Source organism: Phyllostomus discolor, chromosome 3, assembly GCF_004126475.2.
Source record: "Phyllostomus discolor isolate MPI-MPIP mPhyDis1 chromosome 3, mPhyDis1.pri.v3, whole genome shotgun sequence".
Lineage (NCBI taxonomy): Eukaryota > Metazoa > Chordata > Mammalia > Chiroptera > Phyllostomidae > Phyllostomus > Phyllostomus discolor.
The window spans coordinates 48,874,563-48,898,698 of NC_040905.2; the positions used below are offsets into that span (position 1 = coordinate 48,874,563).

Genomic DNA, 24,136 nt, shown 5'->3' on the forward strand with positions numbered 1-24,136 from the left:
GTGACAGCAGCTGCATATCATCACACCTTCCTCATCTGCAAGTCTCCACTCTGTGTGAAGGCCAGGTATCTGTCTGCTCATCTAAGCCCTGGCTAGGCTTCGTAATATTGATGAAAGGACAGTGTTTCTATTTCCTGTCCAACTGAATTTTTAAATATACCAGGTCTGTCCAGGAGGTATCCAGCCATGTGATATGAAAAATAAGATATTTATTGAAAAAAATCCAAGAAACATTGTACAAAGGACAATGACATCTCAGTCCCCTTCAAAGTAGGCACCTTGGGACCTCACACAGTTCTCCCAATTGCCATAAGCTGCTCTGTCATATTTTCCTGAATCTCACTGATGTTCTAAAATCTCTTCCCTTTCAAAGGTAATTTTAGTTTTAGGAAAAGTCAGAAGTCACAGGGTGCCGATCTTGGCTGTAGGGGGGCCGAGTCACCTGGGTGATTTGATACCTCACCATAAAACTCTGCATGAGACATGCTGCATGAGTGAGTGTGTTGTCGTGATGAAGCTGCCCATCACTAGTTGCCCACTGCTCGGCCTTCTGAATCATCTGAATAGTTGGTGGAAGAATGTTCACACTTAAAGCAAAAGTTGATGCAGATTTGTTGCTCTACTTGCTCAGTCATTTTGAATGTGACAACCACACAGTACACATGCTCACTCAGTAGCATCTGCCACCCCCACTGACTAGAACAGTGAAGTCGCCATTGTTCACACATGTGCATTCCAGTCCACTCTCCTTGGCTGCCAGGTTACATCAATGATGTGCAAACCATTCTTGTCACATTAACAATGGCTGGAATTTTTCTGGACAGATCTCATATAGCTTGGCTTTTAATAAAAAATTTTCAAATAAATATCCATAGACTTTCCTCTTCCATACTATAGGTACCAACCTATATTTTAACAAAGACCTCACTGAAATTTTTCAAAGGATGTACAAACTGTTTTTTCTTTTAGAATTTTCAAAATAACAGAGGTCTTACATCCAAGCCTGATTTTTAGTAGCTATGTAAGGATACTCAGGATATATCCAGGGTCGTCAAGAGAGGCCCTGGACAGGTATCTCAGTTGGTTAGAATGTCGTCCCAATACACCAAGGTTATGGGTTCAATCCCAGTCAGAGGACACATGGGGAACAACCAATGAATGCATAAATAAGTGGAACAACAAATCCATGCTTTTTTCTTTCTTCTTCTCTCTCTAAAATCAGTAAAAAATTTAAAGAGAGAGAGAAAAAGCCATGATAGATTAGTGAAGTCTGCCAGAGAACCTGGATGGAGCAGGACACACCAGGTCTCATGTCTGATGTTCTCGCATTTCAACTTGAACCCTGGATCCAACGAGCGCTACAGAGCTACGTGCTCTGACTGCATGGTTTGGGCCCCATGGAATCACTTTCACTGAGACCCACTTTGGTGCTCTGGCTCTAGCTTGAATAAAAGAAAATATCTCAAGGAACATCTGTAAGAAAACCATCATTTTATTACTAAAATTATGTCTTTCAGGATGCTCTCCACCCTATCTTCTCCCAAAGGAGGAATTTCTCTCAGGTCTAAGAACCAGAAAATGCTTTCCTCTTCCTGAACATCTGGTTTCCATTTATCTTATAAATAATGTGACTCCTATAGACTTACCCTTTTTTTCTTTTGTTTTGGACACAAAAAATCTCAAATCTCAGAGTTGAATGTGAAGCCCACCTACAACAATGCAGTGGATTTTTAAATTTGGTACCTAGCAACTATTCCGTCTTTTTTCTAGTCATCTTCATTTTTTATTGTATTTATTTGTAAATGTTTTATGTTGAGTATGTATTCCTTTTTGGATATGGCAAGTTGAAAACAAATGAAGATATAAAAAGGGAGGTAGGCAGCAAAATAGTGAGATAGAAAGTGCAATATGAAAAAGAACTTGACAAAGATATATAGCCACTGTCAAAACAAATAGGCTGTTAATTAAGACACAGCTCATAACAGGCGTAAGGAAGGCACATTTTAAAACAGACGTGAGGCCCCCTTTCCGCGGCCACCACTGGGAAGCAGCAGCCATGGCTCTCCACTACCCCAGGGCCTGGGCCCCATCAAGGGCCACAAAATGACACAGAACGTTAGCAAGCCGAGGCACAGCCACCCAAGGGTGCCTCACAGGCATGCCAAGTTCATGCGGGAGATGATCCGAGAGGTGTGTGGCTTTGTCCCCTACGAGCGGCACACCATGGAGCCTCTCAAGGTCTCTAGGGACAAGAGGGCCCTGAAGTTCATCAAGAAAAGGGTGGGGACACACACCCAGGCCAAGAGGAGGGGAGAGGAGCTGAGCAATGTCCTTGCAGCCATGAGGAAGGCAGCCAAGAAGGACTGAGCCCCATGCCCTCTGTGTAATGAAACCTGTTCAGAAAAAAAATAAAAGAAAAGAAAACAAACACCAGGTTTCACATTAGCTTCTATAGGGCTATCAAGCCCATAAAATACTTATAATTTTTTATTAGCCTTCATATTACCTTTTGTACTTTCTCCCCCACTTCATTTTTCAGATCTATCTCCTCCAATCTAGTGATTTCAAAAATAGATCTCAGAGAAGGGAAGAAGAATGCCAATGGAAAAGTGTGCTCTCTACCATCTTTACGAAAAGAGAAAACAAAACTTTGGAGCACAGCTCATGGAGAGACAAAAATATTCCATACCTTTGTGAAGGAAATATTCTTGTATGGAGTGGAATTCTTTTTTAAAAATCTCTCTCTATCCCTTTTTGGTAATAAGGCTCTGTAAGAGCACAATGGTCTCAGGAGTAAGGGTACACGTTCCCCAAAGGCTCCTCGGCAGCATGCAGCACCTGGCAAAGGTAACTGCCTCCCACGGGGTCCTGCCCACCACGAGGCGCGCTTATGGAGGTGGAATCAGACAGTGGCCCTGCAGTGCTGCTGACTGACTCGCTCTGTGCTTGAGTTTCCAGTTACAGTGTTTCATGTGATGACACTTGGGTGTGTTTTATGAGACAGCTGCCATCGGTCTGAGTTGTTAAAGGAACATGTGCATTTCCATTACCAAAGTAGGTATCGAATCCTCGGCGGGTTGGAAGGCATTCTTTCCGGTACATTCCCAGGTGCCATTTTCCGACCATGTGGGTAGTGTAGCCTGCTTCTTTCAGGAGCTGGGGCAGCAGTTTTTCATCCAGAGGAACGCAGCTGGGCTGACAGGCCCAGATTATCTGGTGTTGTAAACCTGTGCGGATCTTAAAAAGATAAACATAAAATTATGAATTATGATGTTGAAGCATACTCAATGAGCAGATAAAGTGGCAGCCTAACTTACTGGACATATGGGTAGTACAGGAATGTTTAACTCTATTCCTGTACTGGCTTAAGGCTACTTTTGAAAGCACTTTACTCACTTATTCAATTAAGTTAATGGACATAAACAGGATTTGGGAAAAAAAGAATTAGAGCACTCTAACAAACATCAGATATCGTCGAGAAATATTTACTAAGATGTTATGTTAGAAGCCATTAAGTTTCCATCTCCTGCTGCAAAACAGTAGTCTTCATAAGAGGTATGGCTCTATCAAGAAAAAACTCTTCCAATTTCTGCGTACATGAGAAGTCAGTGTTTGATTAAAAGGAGCTTCTGCAGAAACATATAAACTTCTGAAACGGAATCAAAAAGAAACAGAAAATCTGAACAGACCGATTACAACCAATAAAATCAAAGCAATAATCAAAAAACTCCAACGAACAAAGTCAGGGACCAGATAGCTTCACAGGTGAATTGTACTAAACATTCACAGAACACTTAATGCCTATCTCAAACTATTCCAAGAAATTCAAGAGGAGAATAGACTCCCAGGCTCATTTTATGAAGCCAATGTTATCCTAATTCTCAAACCAGATAAAGACATGACAAAGAAAGAAAATTAAAGGCCAATATCCCTGATTAACATAGATGCAAAAATCCTCAACAAGATACTAGCAAATCAAATTCAGCAATACATTAAAAAAATCATACGCCACAATCAAATGAGATTTATTCCTGGGATGCAAGATTGGTACAATATCTGCAAATCAATTAACATAATATATCACATAAACAAAATGAAGGATAAAAATGATATAATTGTATCAATACGTACAGTAAAAGCATTGGCAAAATTCAGTACCCACTTACAAAACCTCTCAGCAAAGTGGGAAGAGAGAGAATATACCTCAACATGATAAAGATCATATATGACAAACCCACAGCTAATATCATACTCAACAGGGAAAAACTAAGTGTTTCCATGAAAACCAGGAACAGGACAGGAATGTCCATTTTTACCACTCTTATTCAACATAGTGCTGGAATTTGCACCCACAGCAATCAAACAAGTAGAAGGAAAGAAAAGCATCCAAATTGAAAAGGAGGAAATAAAACTGTCATTATTTGAAGATGACATGATACTATAGAGAACTACTAGAACTGATTAGTGAATTTAGTAAAGTAGCAGGATATAAAATAAATATTCAGAAATTGGTTGCACTTTAATAAACCAATAATGAACTATTAGAAAGGGAAACTAACAAAAACAATCCCCTTTACAATTGCATAAAAATAATAAAATACCTAGGAAAAAATTTAACCAAGGAGATAAAAGACCTGTACTGAAAAAAGTATACAACACTGAAGAAGGAAATTGAACAATATACAAATACATCAAAGCATGTACTGTGCACATGAATGGAAAGAACTAACATCACTGAGATGTCGATACTACCCAAAGCAATCTATACACTTAATTCAAATCCTACCAAAACACCAAGTGTATTTCACAGAACTAGAACAAATAATCCAAAAATTTAAATGAACCAAAAAGGACTCCAAATAGCCACACCAATCTTCAGAAAAAAGAACAAAGTTGGAGGTATCACACCACCTGAATTCAAACTATACTACAAGGCTATAATAATCAAAACAGTGTGGCTCTGGCATAAAAAGAGACACAGATCAATGTAACAGAATAGAAAGCTTAGAAATAAACCAACAGCAATTAATGTTTGGCAAATGAGGCAAGAATATCAAAGAGAGTAAAGACAGTCTATTCAATAAATAGGGTGGGGAGAATGGGGCAGATACATGCAAAAGAATGAAACTAGACTAACTTCTTACATCACATATAAAAATAAACTCAAAATGGATTAAAGACAAATGTAAGACTCAAACCATAAAACTCCTAGAAAAAAAACACAGGCAGTAAAATCTCTGACATCTCACTTAGCAATATTTTTTCTAATATATTTGAGCAAGGCAAACAAAAGAAAAAATAAACAAACGGGACTACATCAAACGAAAAAGGTTTTGCAGAGCAAAGGAAACCATCAACAAAATGAAAAGACAACCTATTGAAGGGAAGAATATTTTCACCAACGATATATCTGATAAGGGGTGAATAGCCAAAATTTATGAAAAACTCATACACCTCAACACCAAAAAAACAAGCAATCCAATTTAAAAACGGGCTGAGGACCTATACAGACACTTCTCCAAAGAGGACATATAGATGACCAACAGACATATGAAAAGATGCTCAGTGTCGCTAATCATCAGAGAAATGCAAATTAAAACCACAATGAGATATCACCTCACATCTACCATCAATAAATCAACAAACATCAAGCATTGAGGAAGTAGAGAAAAGGGACCCCCTGTGCACTATACGTGGGAATGCAGCCTGGTGCAGCCACTACAGAAAACAGTATGGAGATTCCTCAAAAAATTAAAAATAGGGAAACTTCCAGCCAAGATGGAAACGTAAGTAGATACACTGTGCCTCCTCACACAACCAAAAGAAGGACAACAACAAACTTAAAAAGAAAATATGGCCAGAACTGACAGAAAATTAAACTGTATGGAAGTCCAACAACCAAGGAGTTAAAGAAGAAACACTCATCCAGACCGGTAGGAGGGGCAGAGATGGGCAGCCGAGGTGGAAAGGGTTCACGGCAAGGCGGTGGCTGGAGGACCAGGTGAGGTGGCAGACCTGGCGGTCCCACATTTGTGTGCAGATAAACCAAGAGGGACAATTGGGGAGTGAGACAGACCACGCAACCCAGAGTTCCAGCACAGGGATATAAAGCCTCAAACCACTGACTGAAAACACCTGTGGGGGTTGAGGCAGCAAGAGAAACTCCATCTTCACAGGAGAGTTTGTTCTACAGACCCACAGGGTCCTAAAACGCACACAAGCCCACCCACCTGGGAATCAGCACCAGAAGAGCCCAATTTGCTTGTGGGTAGCAGGGGAAGTGACTGAAAGCTGGCAGAGAACTGAGCAAGCAGCACTGTTCCCTCTCAGACTCCTCTCCCACATACAGCGCCACAGTGCAGCAACATGGGTTGCCCCACCCCTTGTGACATAACAGGCACCCGAGACAAAAAAAAAAAAAGGCCCAAATAAAAGAACAGATAAAACTTCAGAAAAAATACAACTAAGCAATGAAGAGATAGCCAACCTATCAGATGCACTGTTCAAAACACTGGTAATCAGGATGCTCACAGAAATGGTTGAGTATGGTTCAAACTAGAGGAAGGCCATGAAAAGTAAATTAAAGGAAAATGCACAGGGAACCAAAGGTGAAGGGAAGAAACCAGGACTCACATCAACAGTTTGGAACAGAAGGAAAAAAATAAACATTCAGGAACAGAATGAAGAAACAAGAATTCAGAAAAGTGAGGAGAGGCTTAGGAACCTCCAGGACATCTTTAAATGTTCCAAAATCCAAATCATAGGGATGCCAGAAGGAGAAGAGGAACAGCAAGAAATGGAAAACTTACTTGAAAAAATAATGAAGGAAAACTTCCCTAATCTGGCAAAGGAAACAGACTTCCAAGAAGTTCAGGAAGCTCAGAGAGTCCCAAAGAAGTTGGACCCAAGGAGGAACACACCAAGGCACATCATAATTACATTACCCAAGATTAAAGATAAGGAGAGAATCTTAAAAGCAGCAAGAGAAAAAGAGACAGTTACCTACAAAGGAGTGCCCAGAAGTGTCAGCTGATTTCTCAACAGAAACCTTGCAGGCAAGAAGGGGCTGAAAAGAAGTATTCCAAGTCATGAAAGGCAAGGACCGACATCTAAGATGACTCTATTCAGCAAAGCTATCATTTAGAATGGAAGGGCAGATAAAGTGCTTCCTAGATAAGGTCAAGTTAAAGGAGTTCATCATCATCAAGGCTTTATTATATGAAATGTTAAAGGGACTTATCTAAAAAGAAAGAAGATCAAAACTATGAACATTAAAATGACAACAAACTCACAACTATCAACAACCGAACCTAAAAAAACAAAACCAACTCAGAAAACAATTAGAACAGCAACAGAATCATAGAAATGGAGATCACATGGAGGGTTACCAGTGGCGAGGGGGAAGGGGAATGGGGTGAAGCAGGGGAAAAGTACAGGGAATAAGAAGAAAAAATGGTAGGTACAAAATAGACAGGGGGAGGTTAAGAATAGTATAGGAAATGTAGAAGCCGAGGAACTTATATGTACCACCCATGGACATGAACTAAGGAGGGGAGGTAGGTAGGAGGGGGTGTGCAGAGTGGAGGGGAATAAAGGGGGAAAATGGGACAACTGTAATAGTATAATCAATAAAATATATTTGAAAAAATAAAAAGTGAAACTGCCTTATGACCCAGCGATTTCACTTTTTGGTATACTCTATATCCAAAGAAACCAGAAACACTAATTTGAAAGAACACTATTTTCACTGCAGCACTACTTACAACAGCCAAGACAGGAAAGCAATCCAAGTGCCCATCAATGGACTAGTGGGTAAAAAAGTGGTGGTACGTGTACACAATGGACCATTACTTGGCCATAAAAAAGAATGAAATCTTACAAAAGCATGAATAGACCTAGAGGGTATTATGTTAAATGAAATAAGTCAGAGAAAGACAAATACCATATGATCTCACTTATATACAGAATCTAAAGGACAAAATAGACAAAAATGAAGCAGACGCACAGATACTGAGAGCAGGGAAGAGGGGTTGGGAGACAGGGTGAAAGGCAGGTGAAGGGATTCAGAAGTAAGGACTGACAGTCACAAAACAGTCCCAGGGATGTGAAGTACAGCACAGGCAGCATAGGCAACAATATTGTAGTAACTATGCATGGCGCCAGGGGGCACTGGACATTTTGGGGGGATCACTTTGTAAATTATGTGATTGTCTAACCACTGTGCTGTACACCTGAAACCAATACAAAATAATATTGAATGTAATGCATAATTTTTTAAACAAAGGAATAAAGACAAATTTAGTATTTTGAAACAGGAGCTTCTATAATCTTTCAAGATTTGGTGACTTTTTAAAGGGTTATTCAATAGTATAATGAAAATGATTATTTGCATTTCTTATTCAACTTTATGTAAACCATTAATTTCCAAAGACAGTGACCACCTTTTCCTTAAAAAAGAAAGTGACCCTCTGCCCCACAGGTTGGGAATGACTCACACAGGTATGTCCAGGGTGCAAGGACTACGCAACTAGCCTTTAAGATATGATCACTTGTTGAATCTTGGTATAACATTAAATTAGAATATCCAAAATTATATAAAAAGGCTATAAAATAACCCTCCTTTTTCCAGCAGCATATCTGGTGAGGCCAGATAGTCTTCATCAACTTTTAACCAAACAATATATTGTAACAGCCTGAACGCAGGAGCAGATGGAACTACCTAGCTGTCTTCTAAGAATAGAAGACAAGTACAGAAATATCAACAATATCACTGTTCTCATGTAATTCTTTTCTTTTGGAAAATAATCTTTCTTAAGTTATTTATGGTAACACATACATGTTTGATATGGTAAATTTTGAAAGGTATAATAACTTATAAACATAAGCTCTTTGGGGTCCTCAATAATTTCTAAGCACATGCATTGGCCCTAAAACCTCAAACTGGAAAGGCTGAGAACTGACGCTACGACGTCTGACAGTGATCACTGCCATGACGATGATAAAGTGGGAGGGAGATCGTGACAGAAGCAATTCTTTACATTGAATGTCAAAAGAAAGCTCTCTGAGGAGGAGATACTTGAGCAGTATTCTGAACAGAGTAAGAGACAGCCTTCCAAAAATCTCAGGCAAGGGCAATACAGGCATAAAAAATACAAAATACAAAGGCTTGGAGACCTGAACTTGCCTCACAAGTTCAAAGCCCAGTGAAGTCAGTGCGGCCCTTATCATAGCTCCTGTGCTGATGGCTACCACTGGACCCCCCTGCTGGGCACAAAGTAGGGGGTCCCCAGGGGCTTCCCTCCTTGCCTGCCTGGCCTCTCCCTTCCCTAAAACTTCAAAGCTCCTCCCCTTGCCCTGACTTAGTCAGGGAGACATTCTTCTTTGTATGAAGTGGGGCTGAGGTCTCATGTTCAGCTCTGTCTACACTGGGTGCCAGCTGTCCCTAGCTCTGGGCACTCCTGATTTCTCTAGAACAGAGGGGCTCTGGGGACACTAAAGGTTGACAGAGCCAGTTTTCAACCAGGCCTATGACTTTCTGGCATCTCCATCAGCTGTCAAGTGAGTAGCAAGCAATCACTGATAAAAAAATTTTTTTAAATGTGACTGCCAATGATTTGCTTGCTTTTATTAAAGCAAACCAGCATAAAGCTCATCCTGGTTCTATCACCAAGCACATACTGAACTCACAGCAATTGTCACTGTAATAACTGTAAGCAGTGTTATCAACAACATACCACTCCCTCTCACCTATATCTCAACATGCTTTCCTAAGGAGCTGGGGTGGCATCATAGAGGACATGCACATGAGACCAGGCCTGCCCCAGGAGTGTGTCGTGGTGCACATGAACTTCACATACGTATACTAGAACTCTGGATCTCGAGTTCTGCTGGGACTACTGCCTGCTGGCATCTCTGCTCTTCTCAGATTCAGTGCTGACCACTCCCACCAGACACATGCACATGTCTTTGTCTTGTTTTGTTTCAGATACATGGCAATAAACAGATATAACACAGAGACAGCCAGGAAAAAAAAACAAAAAACCTTTCAAACTCACAGTCTTTTTTCCCCTTAATTTATTATAAGCTACTTACTATTAAATAGCATTCCTATGAGAATTCTTATGAGTTCTGACATTGTCATGAACTTCATTTTTCCTGGTGTCTTTCCAAAGCTAGAGGTGCTATTGCTTGACTTCACAATATCTTGCCACACCCTCCTGAAAGAACCTGTGGAATTATCTTAAATGTTAAGGCAAAGTGGGTTTATTTTGACAGTGATGGATATGTTTGCTATCTTGGTTGTGGTGGTAGTTTCACAGGGATATACATATCAAATTTTGTCCTATTGTATGCTTTAAATGTGTGCAGCTCATTGTACGTTAATCATACCTCAAAAAGCTGTTTGGAAATAAAAACGAGTTTAAGTCTTCTAGTGAGGCTTTATGCCTCTTCTAGAAGTCACTGGGCACCCACTTCGGGGAATGTGCCAGATGCCTCCTATTTGGCCTCCAAATCCATCCTCTGCTTCCGTCCTCTCCACCCTGGGAATCTGACCTGTGGAGACCAAATCAAAAGACCCCTTTGCCCCCTGGCTTGGCACTGTGTCCAGCCACTGGGCATGACAGGAAATTGGAGGGAAGAGAGAGAGATGAGTGGCCGCCTCAGGCTGTCAGGCTATCTCTGGTACAGGCCATTCTGAAGGTGGCCCTCTCTACCTGACTCTCCCTGTAGGTCCCGGTGAGTTCCCTTTCCTTCCTTCCTTCCATCCTTCCTTCCTTCCTTCCTTCCTTCCTTCCTTCCTTCCTTCCGGTCTAGGGGTACTAACAGCTCCATTATCCCTCGGGTTCCCTAACACATTCACACCTTTTATATAGCCTCTGTGTAAATAAAACCTCTCTAAATTATTTTAATTTGAATATGCCATCTCTTTCCTGTCGGGATTGTGAATGATAAGCTATTACAATATCCAGGCCAGGAAAGGAAAACATTTCTCTCAACATACACACCCCCCACCTCCCAAATCATAGAAGGATGCTGTCTGTCTATGGTTAACACCAGAAGTTTATCAATAGAAAATTAATCCTGGGTTCAAAAACTTCATAATATATACCAATTGGCAACAGAGCAGGATAAGGAAAGATAATGTTTTATGGAATTCAAAAGATCCGGTGGAGAAAAATGCTGTGTGCAAATTTCTCAGACGGAAGGCTCATCCATCACAGGCAGAGAACTGAGTCTGCCCGCTCTGTAGCACCACCAAGGGATGCTGTGCGATCTGGTTTTCCAAGGCCATGGGCACCAAGCCAGGTGGTCAGCTGAAGCCTGCTTCTATTATCTGCAATCATATGGGGCAGGGAATTTGTTCTTTTCAGTTCCTGAGAATTTATTTGACAAAGCATTTTTATGGCATTACTGGGGAGTGGAAGCTAAACTCTGGATGACATCCAAAAAACATGTTTTTTGGTCTGCTCAAACACTATTTGAGGTAAGGAGGCTGTAATGTGCAGAGAAGCAGTAAACAGGCAAATGCTGAGCTGGTTTCAACCCAGCACTTTAGCACAGAATTATGAGCCACACGATGCTTCATGGGGGAGGGTGACAACAGGGCACCAATAGAAATCAAAAGAAAAAAAATAAACCTCCCCTTGTAAAGGCAACAGCATCTAAACAGTTCCATTCTAACATGCATCTTCAACGAGAGTATGTGTAAATGTAGAGGGTCCCAGAGAAAATACATGTAAGTCCAGAGAGGTTACTCTCTCTCTCCAACGTGGATAGCTGTCTCTTCTTCATTAAACCAAATCCTCTCTCAAAAAACAGCATCTCCTAAAATTTTGCTTGATTGTCAAGGATTCCCTCTGCAAAGGCAAGGGGTCTGCAAATTCAGTGAAGGACCTGGCTGGTCTCTGGGTTATTTCTGTGAGATAAATAATGAGAAATCCTTGTTTACAGGTTCTGTTGCACATAAAAAGTCATTTGATCCTGAGAGTTATCATATCCTCTGCAGATCTAAAAGATACTAACAGTGTAGTCTCATGAGCTTAGAGGAGAAGAACCAATCTCCTGGACCTGATTTCTTAGATGGGGAGGGAAGGAGATGGGGCGGTTTCCACGTCAGAACCTCTTACAATCCCTTTTTCAGAAGTCCAGGCAGTCCATTGATTAATTACCCATTTGGAAGCTTAGAGCACAGCATTTCAGCTAAACTTATAATAAACCCTCCCAGGGACCAGGCGAACCACTGCTACACTCATGGCAATGAATGCCATTTCTCCCCTCACCTCCACAGTGTTGAGAGGTAACATCCAATAGAACAGAACAAAAGTTCTGACCTGTCAGCCTCACCTGTGCAAGTTGAACTCATGCCCTCCTTGCACCTGTGTGTTTCTGCAACACCTCCTGCTTGAAAATTCAGGAAGATGGGCAGCTCTGTCCCTCCACTTTCCACATCAGAGACCGTAGAGGGAAGCTTCATGACCGGAACATAATCACAGAACATGCTGGGAGCCAGCCAGGAGCCAGAACTTCCAGCCTGTGCCTTGGCCAGGATGCTATAGGTTTTAACCACAGTCAAGTGCCACTCGTGCCACTTAGGTTTACTCCTGAAGATGCCCTACAGAACAAATGGATGGTGGAGAATCTGCTCCCTCCCCCCTTAAGCCTTCTAAAAAGCAGTCAGCTGGCCATGCTCGGAAGCCAAGAGCTACAGAACACACATTATGAGTGCTAGGGGCCTGGCTTGGCCATCTGGCCTTGTCTTCCAGAGCTCAGGCTGCAGAACTGGCTGGTGTCACTGACAGTTTTAAGGGTCTATTTATTTCAGTGTTGATTAGCAAAGAGTGTAAATCTCTGACTGAACTCACAAAGGGATGTTGTTTGTGGAAAGAATAAACAAGGCAGAAACCATTGCTGTGCCTTCCTCTGTTTAAACTATGAATCCAGCCACGAGCCCGAAATGAAAAGGGAGGAAAATAGTTTTTAGTAAAGTGATATGATTAAGGAAGCAAAAACAAAGAGAGTTAACAGACAGTGACAGCTTATGCTCAGAGTGATTCTTAAAATAATAAACCTAAAAAATCAACCACAAAATACACCCTAAGTCCATGGGTCATATTCTACTTAGCCCGAAACTTATTTACTTCTTCGTTTCCAATTACTTGGGAAGTAAAATATGTAAAATATGGAATTGTGTCTTTAAAATATCTTCAATACTTAATAGAAGAAGGTCTCCAGATGCCCCTTCCCTTCTGAGAATGCTTCTTGGCTCTGGCTAGGCCTAAGATGGACACTGGTCTTCAGGAAAGACAGAAGACCAACCAGAGCAGGCCATCCTCACAGGCCCCTGCTCTGGAACCCAGGTGTGCTTCAGTGAGTAGCCAGCTTGCTTGTTCTGTGGACCTAGCGCACCCTTTGCCCCTCTCCCTAAAGAGTCCGGGTTGAAGGCTAAGAATAAAAAGACTGACGCGTGCTCCCCTTCAGAGGACTTCACACTCCTCTTATCTCTCACTCCTCGGCTGCCTCTGCCGGGGGCCCTGTGAACACTCCCAACTCGTGACATGCATCCTTCCCTAAGCACTCCACCAATTTCTTCCAGCAATTCACTCCTCTTTTTACTCTTTTCTAATCTTAAGAGTCCAGGGGAGAGCGGACCAGGGGCAGGAGTCCACTGACAGGCAAGCACGTGGATGGGCGATAAAGAATGGACAGGCCGGACAGGGAGGACAATGAGGAGAGGAAGCAGGGAGATGCGGCATCTGCAGGCAGAACGTCTCCTTGCCAAGCCACAGTGGGCAGTGCCCTATTCTATTTGTAGCCCTGGGTCTTACCTGCTCACATTCTTAAAGCAAAGTTGAAGCAGAAGTAAAAAATGACCCACAATGCTCATGCACAGCCTCCTTCCTATATTTTCTGTCCAAGGTTCTGCTTCAGGGGTGAGTGAAAAGCGATGAAAGTGTCTTATCTGTTTATCGATGAGATTAAGAGAAATGTGGCTTGGGTCCCTTAAGAATGAAACCTTGGAGTCATCTTTCATTGCTTCTATTCTCTGCCAAGGTTCATAGAGTTCTGGTGGAACGGTCCCCTCAGTTCCCAAGGCAAGAGTGTTCCCAGGTGAGGACCGAAGTTACTTTGCTCTTTTCCCAGAAGGAAGTGTTTCCACTAAGGCCTACCGCTTTTGTTACCCTCTAATCTTTTCATTTCTCACAAAGGACACAAGGGCATGAGAAATGACTTGTCAGCCCTACGCAGCTAAGAGAGCCAGCTCCTCCAGGAGATGCTCGGGGGTTAAAGCACTTGGCACGCTCGTTCATTCCCTTAGTTGTTCAACATGCAGGGCTCCTCTAAGGCCAGAGACAAACAAACAGGGCCATCTAGTGAAGTCGGACCTGAGAACCACCACCCACACTTAACTGTGTACCAGCAGCAAGGAAGTGTAATGTATATTTTGTATTGGATAAAATTAATTTGTAGGAATATGGAAATTTAGTATTTTCAAGTCTTCTACTTGCACTAAAAGTATACAAATTCTATTAGAAAAGCTAAAAAATTATTTACTTAGCCACTTTTATAAACATCTTTATTATATGTGTTATTTTGTTGAAATGTATTTGACATAAAACATTGTGTAAACTTAAGATGTATCACATGTTAACTTGATACATTTAAACATTATATGAATGCCAATGCAGTGATAATTAACACCTCTAGCATATTACATAATGATCCTTTCTTTTTCGCAGTTGGAATCATTAAGTTCTAGTCTCTGAGCAGGTTGATTATAACACAATAGTGTTGACTATATTCACTATACTGTGCACTCGATTTCTAGGTCTTATTTGCTACTTGTTCTAAGTGTGTCCTATCCCTCTTCAGGAGTTTAAGCTAATATTTCTTATCTTGAGATTTTAAACAAGGGGAAAGTAAATATAAAATCTATTTCATCATATGCACAACATGCATCCAAAGGATACAAGAAAATAGGCTACAGAAACCCGAAGATAGGAAGGAGGGCCAGGGAAGAGGGTGAAAAGATTTTTTTTAAACATATATCTCTCCTAAAATCCTTTATATTTGAAACTTGAATATATTTCATTATTTTAAAAATAAGCTTACCTTTTTAAAAAGGAAAAATATAAAGTTTAATTCTTTTTAAAATAAGTTTTTATTGTATTTTTCCATTACCATTTAGTCCTCTTATATCCCCCTTCCCCCAGCAATCAAAATTTAATTCTAACTGGAATTACATGCATACAAAGAATGCCACATGGCACTTTACTGTGGTCCCTCCTTAAAATATATTTCTTTGGAACACTGTTAGATTAGAAATATTCTTTAGTAAATAGTAGCCTTCAATGTAACATTATCATGAAAACTGAAGCAAGTTTTAATATGTTACCATGAGCAGGCAGTATTAGGTACAGGGGCCTCCCTCTCTGAGCTCTGAGCTTGCTTTTCATGCCCTCCCTGGCTCAGCCACAGTGGCCCTCCCGGCACCCAGAGAAGCTCTCTCCACCCTCACAGCCTTCTCTTTGGAAGTCCCTCCCACACTGTCAAACTCTGTTTCCCAGAATCTTTCCATGGTTAACTGTTCGTTCAGGCCTCTGCCAATGTCACCTTCTTGGAAATACCTTTCTGAGTCACTATTACTTTACCTGCTTTATTTTCTTCCCCATATTTGTTGCCATGTCATTTGAATTCACTTTAATTGGTTTTGTTTATTATACCCCTGTTGATAACTTCTTCCCCTAGCTTCACCCCCACCAGACAATAAGCACCAGGAGATCCAGTATATAGCACAATGCCCAGAACAAATAGTTGCTCGATAAAAGTTTGGTGAACGAAAGAATGAATTAATGCATGAATTATACTTAATGGTGATAGACTGAAAGCTTTCCCTCTAAACTCAGAACTAAGAAAAGGATGTCCACTCTTGCCACTTCTATTCAACAATGTCCTGAAGATTCTACTCAAAGCAATTAGGCAAGAAAATGAAATAAAACATGTCCAGACTGGTAAGGAAGAAGTAAAACTATTTCTACTTGCAGATGACAGGATCTTGTATAGAGAAAATCATAGAGAGCATGTATAAATACACAAACGCACTATTAGAACTAATAAGTTCTGCAAAGTTCCAGGCAGGATATAGATCAATATATGTCAGTTGTATTTCTATACACTAACAATGAACATTCAAAAATAGAATTCAGAAAACAATTTACAACAGATCAAAAAGAACAAAAACTTAGAAATAGGTGTAACCAAAGTGCAAGACTTGTAAGCTTAAAACTAAAAAATATTTTTGAGAGAAATTTTAAAAGGCCTAAATAGAAAGACATCTCATATTCACAGGTAGGAAGGCTTATATTGTTAAGGTAATAATATTCCTCACGTGAGCTTACAGATCAATCCCTATCAAAATTAGAAATTGTGGGAGGCCACTCTGCATGGCATGGGCCCAGCTCCCACTGGGAGATGCACAGGACCCATGCCCATGGATAGGTTTTCCTGTGGGGAATCAGGCCTGCAATGTACCTAGGCTGCTAAGAGTCTTGCTTTTTGCTGAAACTCCGTCACCCTAAATTGAGGACATTTAATGCATAGCAACTTCCTAAAAACCAGGCCAAACCTTCCAAGGATGAGTGTAACTGGTTCAACTACTTTTGCCTTTTCATTTGCAAATATCCCTCTTATATGATGTGATCACCAGCATCCTCTCCTTTATTTTCTGTGTAAGGTAACCACCTAAAGTGAGCCTGTGCATAGTTAATGAGGACCTTCTTGTAATGTGCCCAGTAACACAATAAAAGCTCAATGGAGTGACAGCCAAGGTTTTTGCTCCCCTTAGCCATGCCGTCCCTTTTCCTCCACAGGACTCGGTAGTCCGTGTGAATTTGTCTTATATTTCATCCATAATAACGTGGATCCCACAAATCGGGGTCCACATCAAGAAATGAACAAGTTTGATCCTAAAATTCATATGAAAATATAAGAGGCACAAAATAGCTAAAACAATCTCAAAAAAGAACAAAATTGGAAAATTCACACTTTCTGATTCTAAAACCTATCACAAAGCTACAGTATCAAGACAGCATGGTATTGACATAAGGACAATCCTAGAGATCAACAGAACAGAATTGTGAACACAGAAATAAACCCATATATCTATGGTCAACTGATTTTTGACAAGGGTACAAAGACCATTCAATGGGAAAACAAGTCATTTCAGCAAATAGTGCTGGAACAACTGGACATCCATATGCATCCAAAGCACTTCAAAAAGTATACAAAAAATTTAAAAAATGGATCAAGGACCTACATGGTCCATCTTATATATAAAAATACACCATCTTGAAAATAAAAAGACAACCCACAGAACAGAAGAAAATAATTGTAAATTATATATCTGGGAAAGGTCAAATATCCAGAATATACAGGGAACTCTTACAACTCAACAATAAAAAGACAGCAACCCAATTAAAAGGACATGGAGGATATGAGTAGAGATTTCTCCAAAGAAATATACAAATGACCAATAAGACATAAAAAAGATAGTTAATGTCATCAGTCATCATGGAAATGCAAATCAAAAGCACAACGAAATGCCACTTCACACCCACTGGGCTGACTAGAAGGCTATCATAAAAAAGACAGACAGTAAGTGTTGACAAGGATACAAACCCACACACATTGCGAACCCACACACACTGTTGGTGGGAATGTGAAATGGTGCAGCTGCTGTGGAAACAGTTTGGAAGCTTCTCAAAAAGTTAAACACAGAGTTGCCACATTGACAGGGGGTTTAAGACTTGGAAAATTTTAGCTTAAGGTAAATAGCCATAAATCTAGCAAGTAATGTGTATGTTAAGCTTTTGTTTCAGAAACTACAGATAAGGCCCATCCTGGTGCCTAAGAAAAAGCAGCTGACCTCCTGGGGCACTGGCTAGAGATTACCACCTGGGCATCTGTACCAGGAAGAAGCAGGGACTACCCCTCCCCCTGGGAGACAACTGTTGAATTTCAAGGCATTTGCTGACTTCCGTTGGTCCTCCCCAAACCCCCTTATAAAAGATCTGGCCAGGAAAGAAAGGGGAAGGTGGCTTGTTAGGGTATGAACCCGCCATCTTCTCGGATCACTGGCTATCTGAATAAAGCGCCTATAAAAGATTCAATCACTGTCATCGCTTATTGGATTTGATAGTGACAGGCAGCCTGAACACCGGTGTCTTTTCCGGTTACAACATGATCTAGCATTCCACTACTAGATATCTACCCAAGAAAACTGAAAGAAATAGATATGTTCATACGAAACTTGTACACAGATGTTCACAGCAGCATATTCATAATCACCAAAAAAGTAGAACACTCCAATGTCCATCAACTGATGAATGGAAAAATAACATGCTTGTATATCCATACAATGGAATATTATTTGGCCATAAAAGGGAATGAATGATACATGCCATGATACGGATGAAAGAACACCTACTGTATGATTCCATATGTGTCCAGAAGAGGCAAATCCATAAAGATGAAAAGCAGATTAGCATTTGCCAGGGCTAGGGGAAGATGGGGACAGGAACTGACTGCTAATGGCTATGAGGTTCCTTTCCGGGTTGCTGGAAAGGTTCCAGAAGTGTAGTGGTGATGACTGCACAACTTTGTGGATATACAAAAAAACAATGAATTATACACTTAAAATGGTTCATTTTATGGTATATGAAATATAATTTTTAAAAAAGAGTATGGAACATTAAGCAATTTCAGATATTGCTGGTAGGAATGTAGAATGATACAACCTACTGAATTGGAATTTGGCTACATTTATCAAAATTACAAATGCATTGACCAGAATTCTTTTAAAAAATTTATCCTACAGATGTATTCAAACATATGCAAAGTAACATATTTATTGACTTCAGCATTCTTTGATGTATTGAAAGGCTGGAAACAACCCAGATGCCCATCATGATGTGTCTGGTTAAATAAATTATGATATTCATTTAACAAACTATTATATGGCCATGGAATTTGAGAATGCTTTTTAAATAAAAATATGGACTTATTTCAATGTGAAAGTTTAAAAAAAAACAAGGTTCAAAGCAGTGTGAACAGTGCCTATTTTCTTGTACTTAATAAAATACTGCATACATAATTCAGATAGCATTGATTGCCTGCAAAAGATGGGCAACTGGATACCTAAGGAAGAGAAATTGTGTGTATGTGTATATGGAAAGAGATTTTCACTGTAGGCCCTTTTGTAATTTTTTGTTTTAATTGTGTGAATGTATTTTCTATTCCAAAAAGAAATAAAATACAGATTTTAAAGAGGTTTTCAAAATAATGAATGGATGAGCCTTATAGGGCTGTGGGAAGGACACTAGCCTAAGTGCACAGAGACCTGAATTTTCTAGTTCTGAAACTGGGTAACTTTCTTACCTCATCTACTGGTCAGTCTCCCTTTCCCCTTTTTTCCAATCTCTACGCATTTCTTTCAGCAGAGCATGCATATTTTAAAAGGTTCATATGTGAGGACTCTAAACAATTATATATCTCAATAGAAAAGGCTGAATTCACATTTTTGTTTGAACAAGTTTTTAGCAGCAGAACAAGCAGCTCTTGCACCCTGTAAGGCAGTGTTGGGCAAGGTTAATCTCTCTTTCTACCAGTAGGTGGGGTTAGTGAGTACAATAATGTTGATTTACCAACCAGACATTTGCTTTAAGGAAAAACAGGAGCCTTCGAGTCAAAGAAATTAGAGCTACAGGGCCTCAGAGTTCAGCACAATTCCCATACTTTCCAGAAGTGGAAAGTGTTGTCTAGCAAGGGCAGAGCCTGAAGACTGTCACAGCAAAGAATGAAACCCATATCTCATCATTATTAGCTGGTCCGATGAACCAAATGCTTAAATAAACTAAAATACTAAACTCAGTACTTCTGGGAAATATAAAGTTCCATCAGTCAGTCTAGGCTTGCTTATCACTTCATGCTTTTCTTTTCTACTCTAAAGTTAAATGGTTATGAGAAGGGGGCTCTGTAAATATTAAAGCATGCTTGCTAAATTCACAGATAGGCTATTAAGTATGTAGTTCTTTCACATATCTAATTTTAAAAGAAAAACAAATTTCTTCATTTTATTTTCTAAAATTATGCAGAACACATGCTTTGTTTCAGAATTAAAGCCTTTTTTCCATATTTCCATTTTACATTTATCATAGTCAATTCCTAACCTGAAATGTGATTGGATAATTTTTTAAATTGAGATGTTGAGGAACAACCTAAATATCTAAAAATAATAGATCACTCAGTTAATATATTTAATAATTCTGAGTAGGCAATGTGATATAGTGGTTGTGCAGCCACACTGCCCAGTTCAGATCCTGGTCTACCACTTACTTGCCCTGTGATTTTGGGCAAGTTTCTTAACCTCTTCCAGCTTGTTTCCCTGTTACTAAACAGTACTGATAATAGCAATTCCTACATCATCAGGTTGCTGTGAGAATGTATCCAAGTGCTTAGAACAGTACCAGTATGTACTATCTGAGAGCAATGAGGAGTCTTCCCTCTTTGAGAAATAATGACTCCTTTAAAAGAGGATACTTTCTAACCCAAGGTAATTTCTAACTGGGCCTCATGAACTCTATCAGAATAAAACAGAAAAGTCAATCAAAATGTGTGGGGAGTCTGGCCTGCTATGCTGAGTGATCTCTCAACTGTTTTGGAACACCCAGCTTCTACCCCGTCTTCACTTCTTAGCTACAGGGTACTCTAAATATTCAAGTTTTTGTTTTGTTTTGAGGGGTTTTTTTCCCCAAGAAGAAATGTTCCTGACTGGAGGAGAGGATGTTGAGGGACAAAAACAGCCAATTACATGAGCAAGTTTTTGAAGTGCAGTATTTGGTTTCCTAGTCAAGTCTGTCTGAAGGGAGGAAGTTAGAGAAAGGAATGCCCCCCCCCCATTCTTCTGCAATTTGAGTTCAGTTCCCTAGCTTCAGAGCAAATGCAGAGCCTTGTGGGCTGACGCCTTTCCTCGTTTCCCTTCTTCTTTACTAGAATGCTCCTTTAGTCCTACAAAGTGTGCAGGGTAAGATTTGCATCAAAGTATATTCCTGATTATACTGAGCAGGCAAAGTTAGAATGTAGCAAGTACTTAGGGCTGGTGGTGAAGGGAACCATCCTTTATTTCCATTGAAAAACTTGACTACAGCCATTTCTCAGACTGTTGTACAACTCCCATTTCTGTTTCCAGAAGTCTTCAGACCACTGTGGAAATCTTCATTACAACTGAACACCTCCCTTCTCTTGAGCTCAGGACATGAGGTAGGGTTGATCTGAAAGGCTTCAGGAACACAGATTTGGGAGGGCGAGGTTCAAGAATATTCCGTGACTCGCACAACCAGGGCATAAAATATGCTTGTTAAATAGACAGTACATATGCATATATAAGGGTATGCATGTGATCTCAGAAGGTTCCCATTTATTGTATTTGATATGGTCATAATCACATCAGGATCTTATGAAAGTGTCCATCTAATTCAGATTAAGGATAAGAGGCCTGAGATGCCTAGTGGGTGCAGGAAAGGCATCAACTTAGCTCAGCTGCTTCTAGCTGTGTGATTCTTAACACATCATTCGACCTCTACAGGTTTGTTTTCTGATTTGTAAAAGAGGATTAAAAATAACTGCTACCTCACGGGTTGTTTTAAGGAATTACCTTTAAAAGCAGTAAAGCCTATGCAAACGTTCTCCATATTCCCAGTTATTTCACATATATGCACACTCTTTACAAGTATATATTTTTTCTATTAACCACAAAGAAGTTTTAAAGAGAAGCTTTCAGAGACAATGAAGATGCTCAGAAGGGTCGAATACAGGTTAAATCTGAAAGGAATGTCAGCAGCCCAAGAAAAATCGACCTGTGTAGGTTTCACTGCAGGGATGCAAAAACTTGGAAAAATTACTTTACTCTTTGGTCGGATCGGACCGTCCTAGGCCACGACGGCTGGGTTCACAGGGGACCTGAGCCGTATCCCCACCCCCCCAGGGCACTCTAACTTTACCCGCCCCCCGCCAAGCCTCGCGGCTCCCCGCCTCTCACTGCAGCAGCCCTGGGCGCCCGGCCAGCCCCGTCTCCATCCTCCCACTCCAGGACCGCCCCGCCGAGTCCGTTCCGACCCCCCCGCCCACCAGCTCGCAGGGCCTAGCACCCAGCATTCCCCAGAATCCTCTCAGACCCCGGACGTTCAGAAAACGAAAGACAGAAAAACCACCCCGGAGGCGGGGCGCTGAGGGTAGCGGGCCGCCGGGGAGCCGGGCATGCGCAGAGGCAGTCGCGGAGACCGCGCCGCCGGAGCGAGAAGTCGCGTTGCTCGCACCCGGTTCGGGGACCTGAGCCCGGTTCGCCCCGGCGTCCCGACCCACTTCCAGGAGGCTCGCGAGCTGGGCCGGGCCGGAGCGGCGCGGCCGGAGGCGGAGCGGGGCGCGGGCGGCCGCCGGAGGCGCCGCGTACCTGGTAGCGGCCGGTGAGCAGCTGGCTGCGCGAGGGCGTGCACAGCGGCTGCGTGTAGTAGTTGTGCAGGAGCACCCCGCCGGCCGCCAGCGCGTCCAGGCGCGGCGTGCGGATGCGGGAGCCGTGGAAGCCCACGTCGTTCCAGCCCAGGTCGTCCGCCAGCACGAAGACGAGGTGGGGCGGCCGGCCGGCTCCGGCGCTCGGCAGCAGCGGCAGCAGCAGCAGCCGCCACAGCCGGAGGACGGCGGGCAGGAGCGGCTGCCGCGAGCCAGGGCCTCGGGGCAAGGTCGGCGCGCCGCGCGGGCCCATCCTTCGCCGCGCACGGCCCCCGCGCTTGTGGCGCCAGCAGCCCAGGGCACCGCTTATAGAATCAGGAACTGGGCGGCCGGGGCCTGCCCCGCCCCGGGACTTCACCCCCAGCGGGCACGGGCTGGAGAGGCCGGCACCGCAGCCCCCGCCGGCTCTTCCCCCGCGCGAACCGGTGAGGCGGGGGAGGAGCCTGCGACCGAGCTCGTGCGGCGGCTGCTGCCGGCTCCAGCTGCTCTGTCCGAGCGTGGTCCGCTGGCTCAGTGGAAACAACATTGATGCTTCATAGGAGCAAAGGTCTCTTACCTTTCCAGCCGTGAACTTTGTGGCGTGGCATTCTATCAGAGAAGATTTGTTCTCAAGTTTCCAAAGCGTTTTCACAGCCCTCATTTCTCTTTTTTTCCCCCCATCTCTTTAAATCTCGCAACAACACTGGCAGCTAGAAATTATAATTAATGCTCTCCCCCTTTTTTCCCCAGAATAAACAAACTTGTTGGTAGTTGGTTGAGCCTCATCCAAACTCAGTTCTGTCTCCAGATCCTGAGCTATGATGTTTTAAAGGTAGTGGGACAATCATTTCTAGCACGAGTCCAGCCTCGTGAGGGTGGGAGGACGAAGACGCAGAAGTCTAAACGATGTTTCAGAGCCTATTCATGAATAGTGTACACCTGTGAAGCCACTTCCCAAACAGGGGACCCAATACACACTCCGACTTCATGGTGCCCTGTTGAAAAGTGCAGTTTCACTTAGGCTTCCCTGGAGTTGTTTGGGGTGCTGTGTGGGCACTGGAGTAGCTCCTTAGCTTGTCCACAAGAGAGCCCCGTCAGAGCTGGCTCCCTGACAATCAAGTGGTGAACCAAAGAACTATAGTATCTAATTTGCTTGAAATAATCTGTAAATGGAAGGAAAAATTCCTTTAGCCACATGATCATTGAATTGGGAAGTTAGCCTTCTGACTAGTATATTCCCATTGCCGCTCACGACTTTCTGCCTACTCCATGTCTGAAGTTAACAGTTGTAGGGTAAAAATAGGCACTGCATCCTTTGAGGTTTAATAAATCTGATTCCATGTGAGTTATTTTACTTTATAAGTTGTAGATAATTGATAGCAACGGAAACTTTGTTTTATACCTATGCAAATGAATTTTATCCAGTGGAATACCTACCCCCACCCTCGCCCCCACCACCATGGAAAAAACAGTTTTGCCTCTATTTGCACATTTAATATTCCTAGTCTGTTCTTTGGATTATCCTTTGAACTAGTTTAACACTATACCAGTTTCCTCATTAATTAGTTAAATAGAACATTCATTTTTATATCTGTAT

At 41.8% G+C, this 24,136-nt stretch overlaps 1 protein-coding gene across 2 annotated transcripts in view; it reads right to left on the reverse strand.

The window, feature by feature from the left end:
• The window catches only part of ARSB (arylsulfatase B), a 139,998-nt gene extending 117,014 nt beyond the window's left edge, over window positions 1-22,984 (reverse strand). The window contains exons 1-2 of one of the 2 annotated variants that reach the window (XM_028528533.2): window positions 22,505-22,979; window positions 3,051-3,237 (exon numbers count right to left, since the gene is read on the reverse strand). In XM_028528533.2, the coding sequence (XP_028384334.1) occupies window positions 3,051-3,237; window positions 22,505-22,813 (496 nt within the window). In that variant the 5' untranslated portion in view covers window positions 22,814-22,979. Of the gene's footprint in view, window positions 1-3,050; window positions 3,238-22,504 lie in introns of both variants that reach the window. The other variant, XM_036020455.1, reaches the window with a different exon arrangement.
• Between the last annotated feature and the right edge of the window lie 1,152 nt (window positions 22,985-24,136).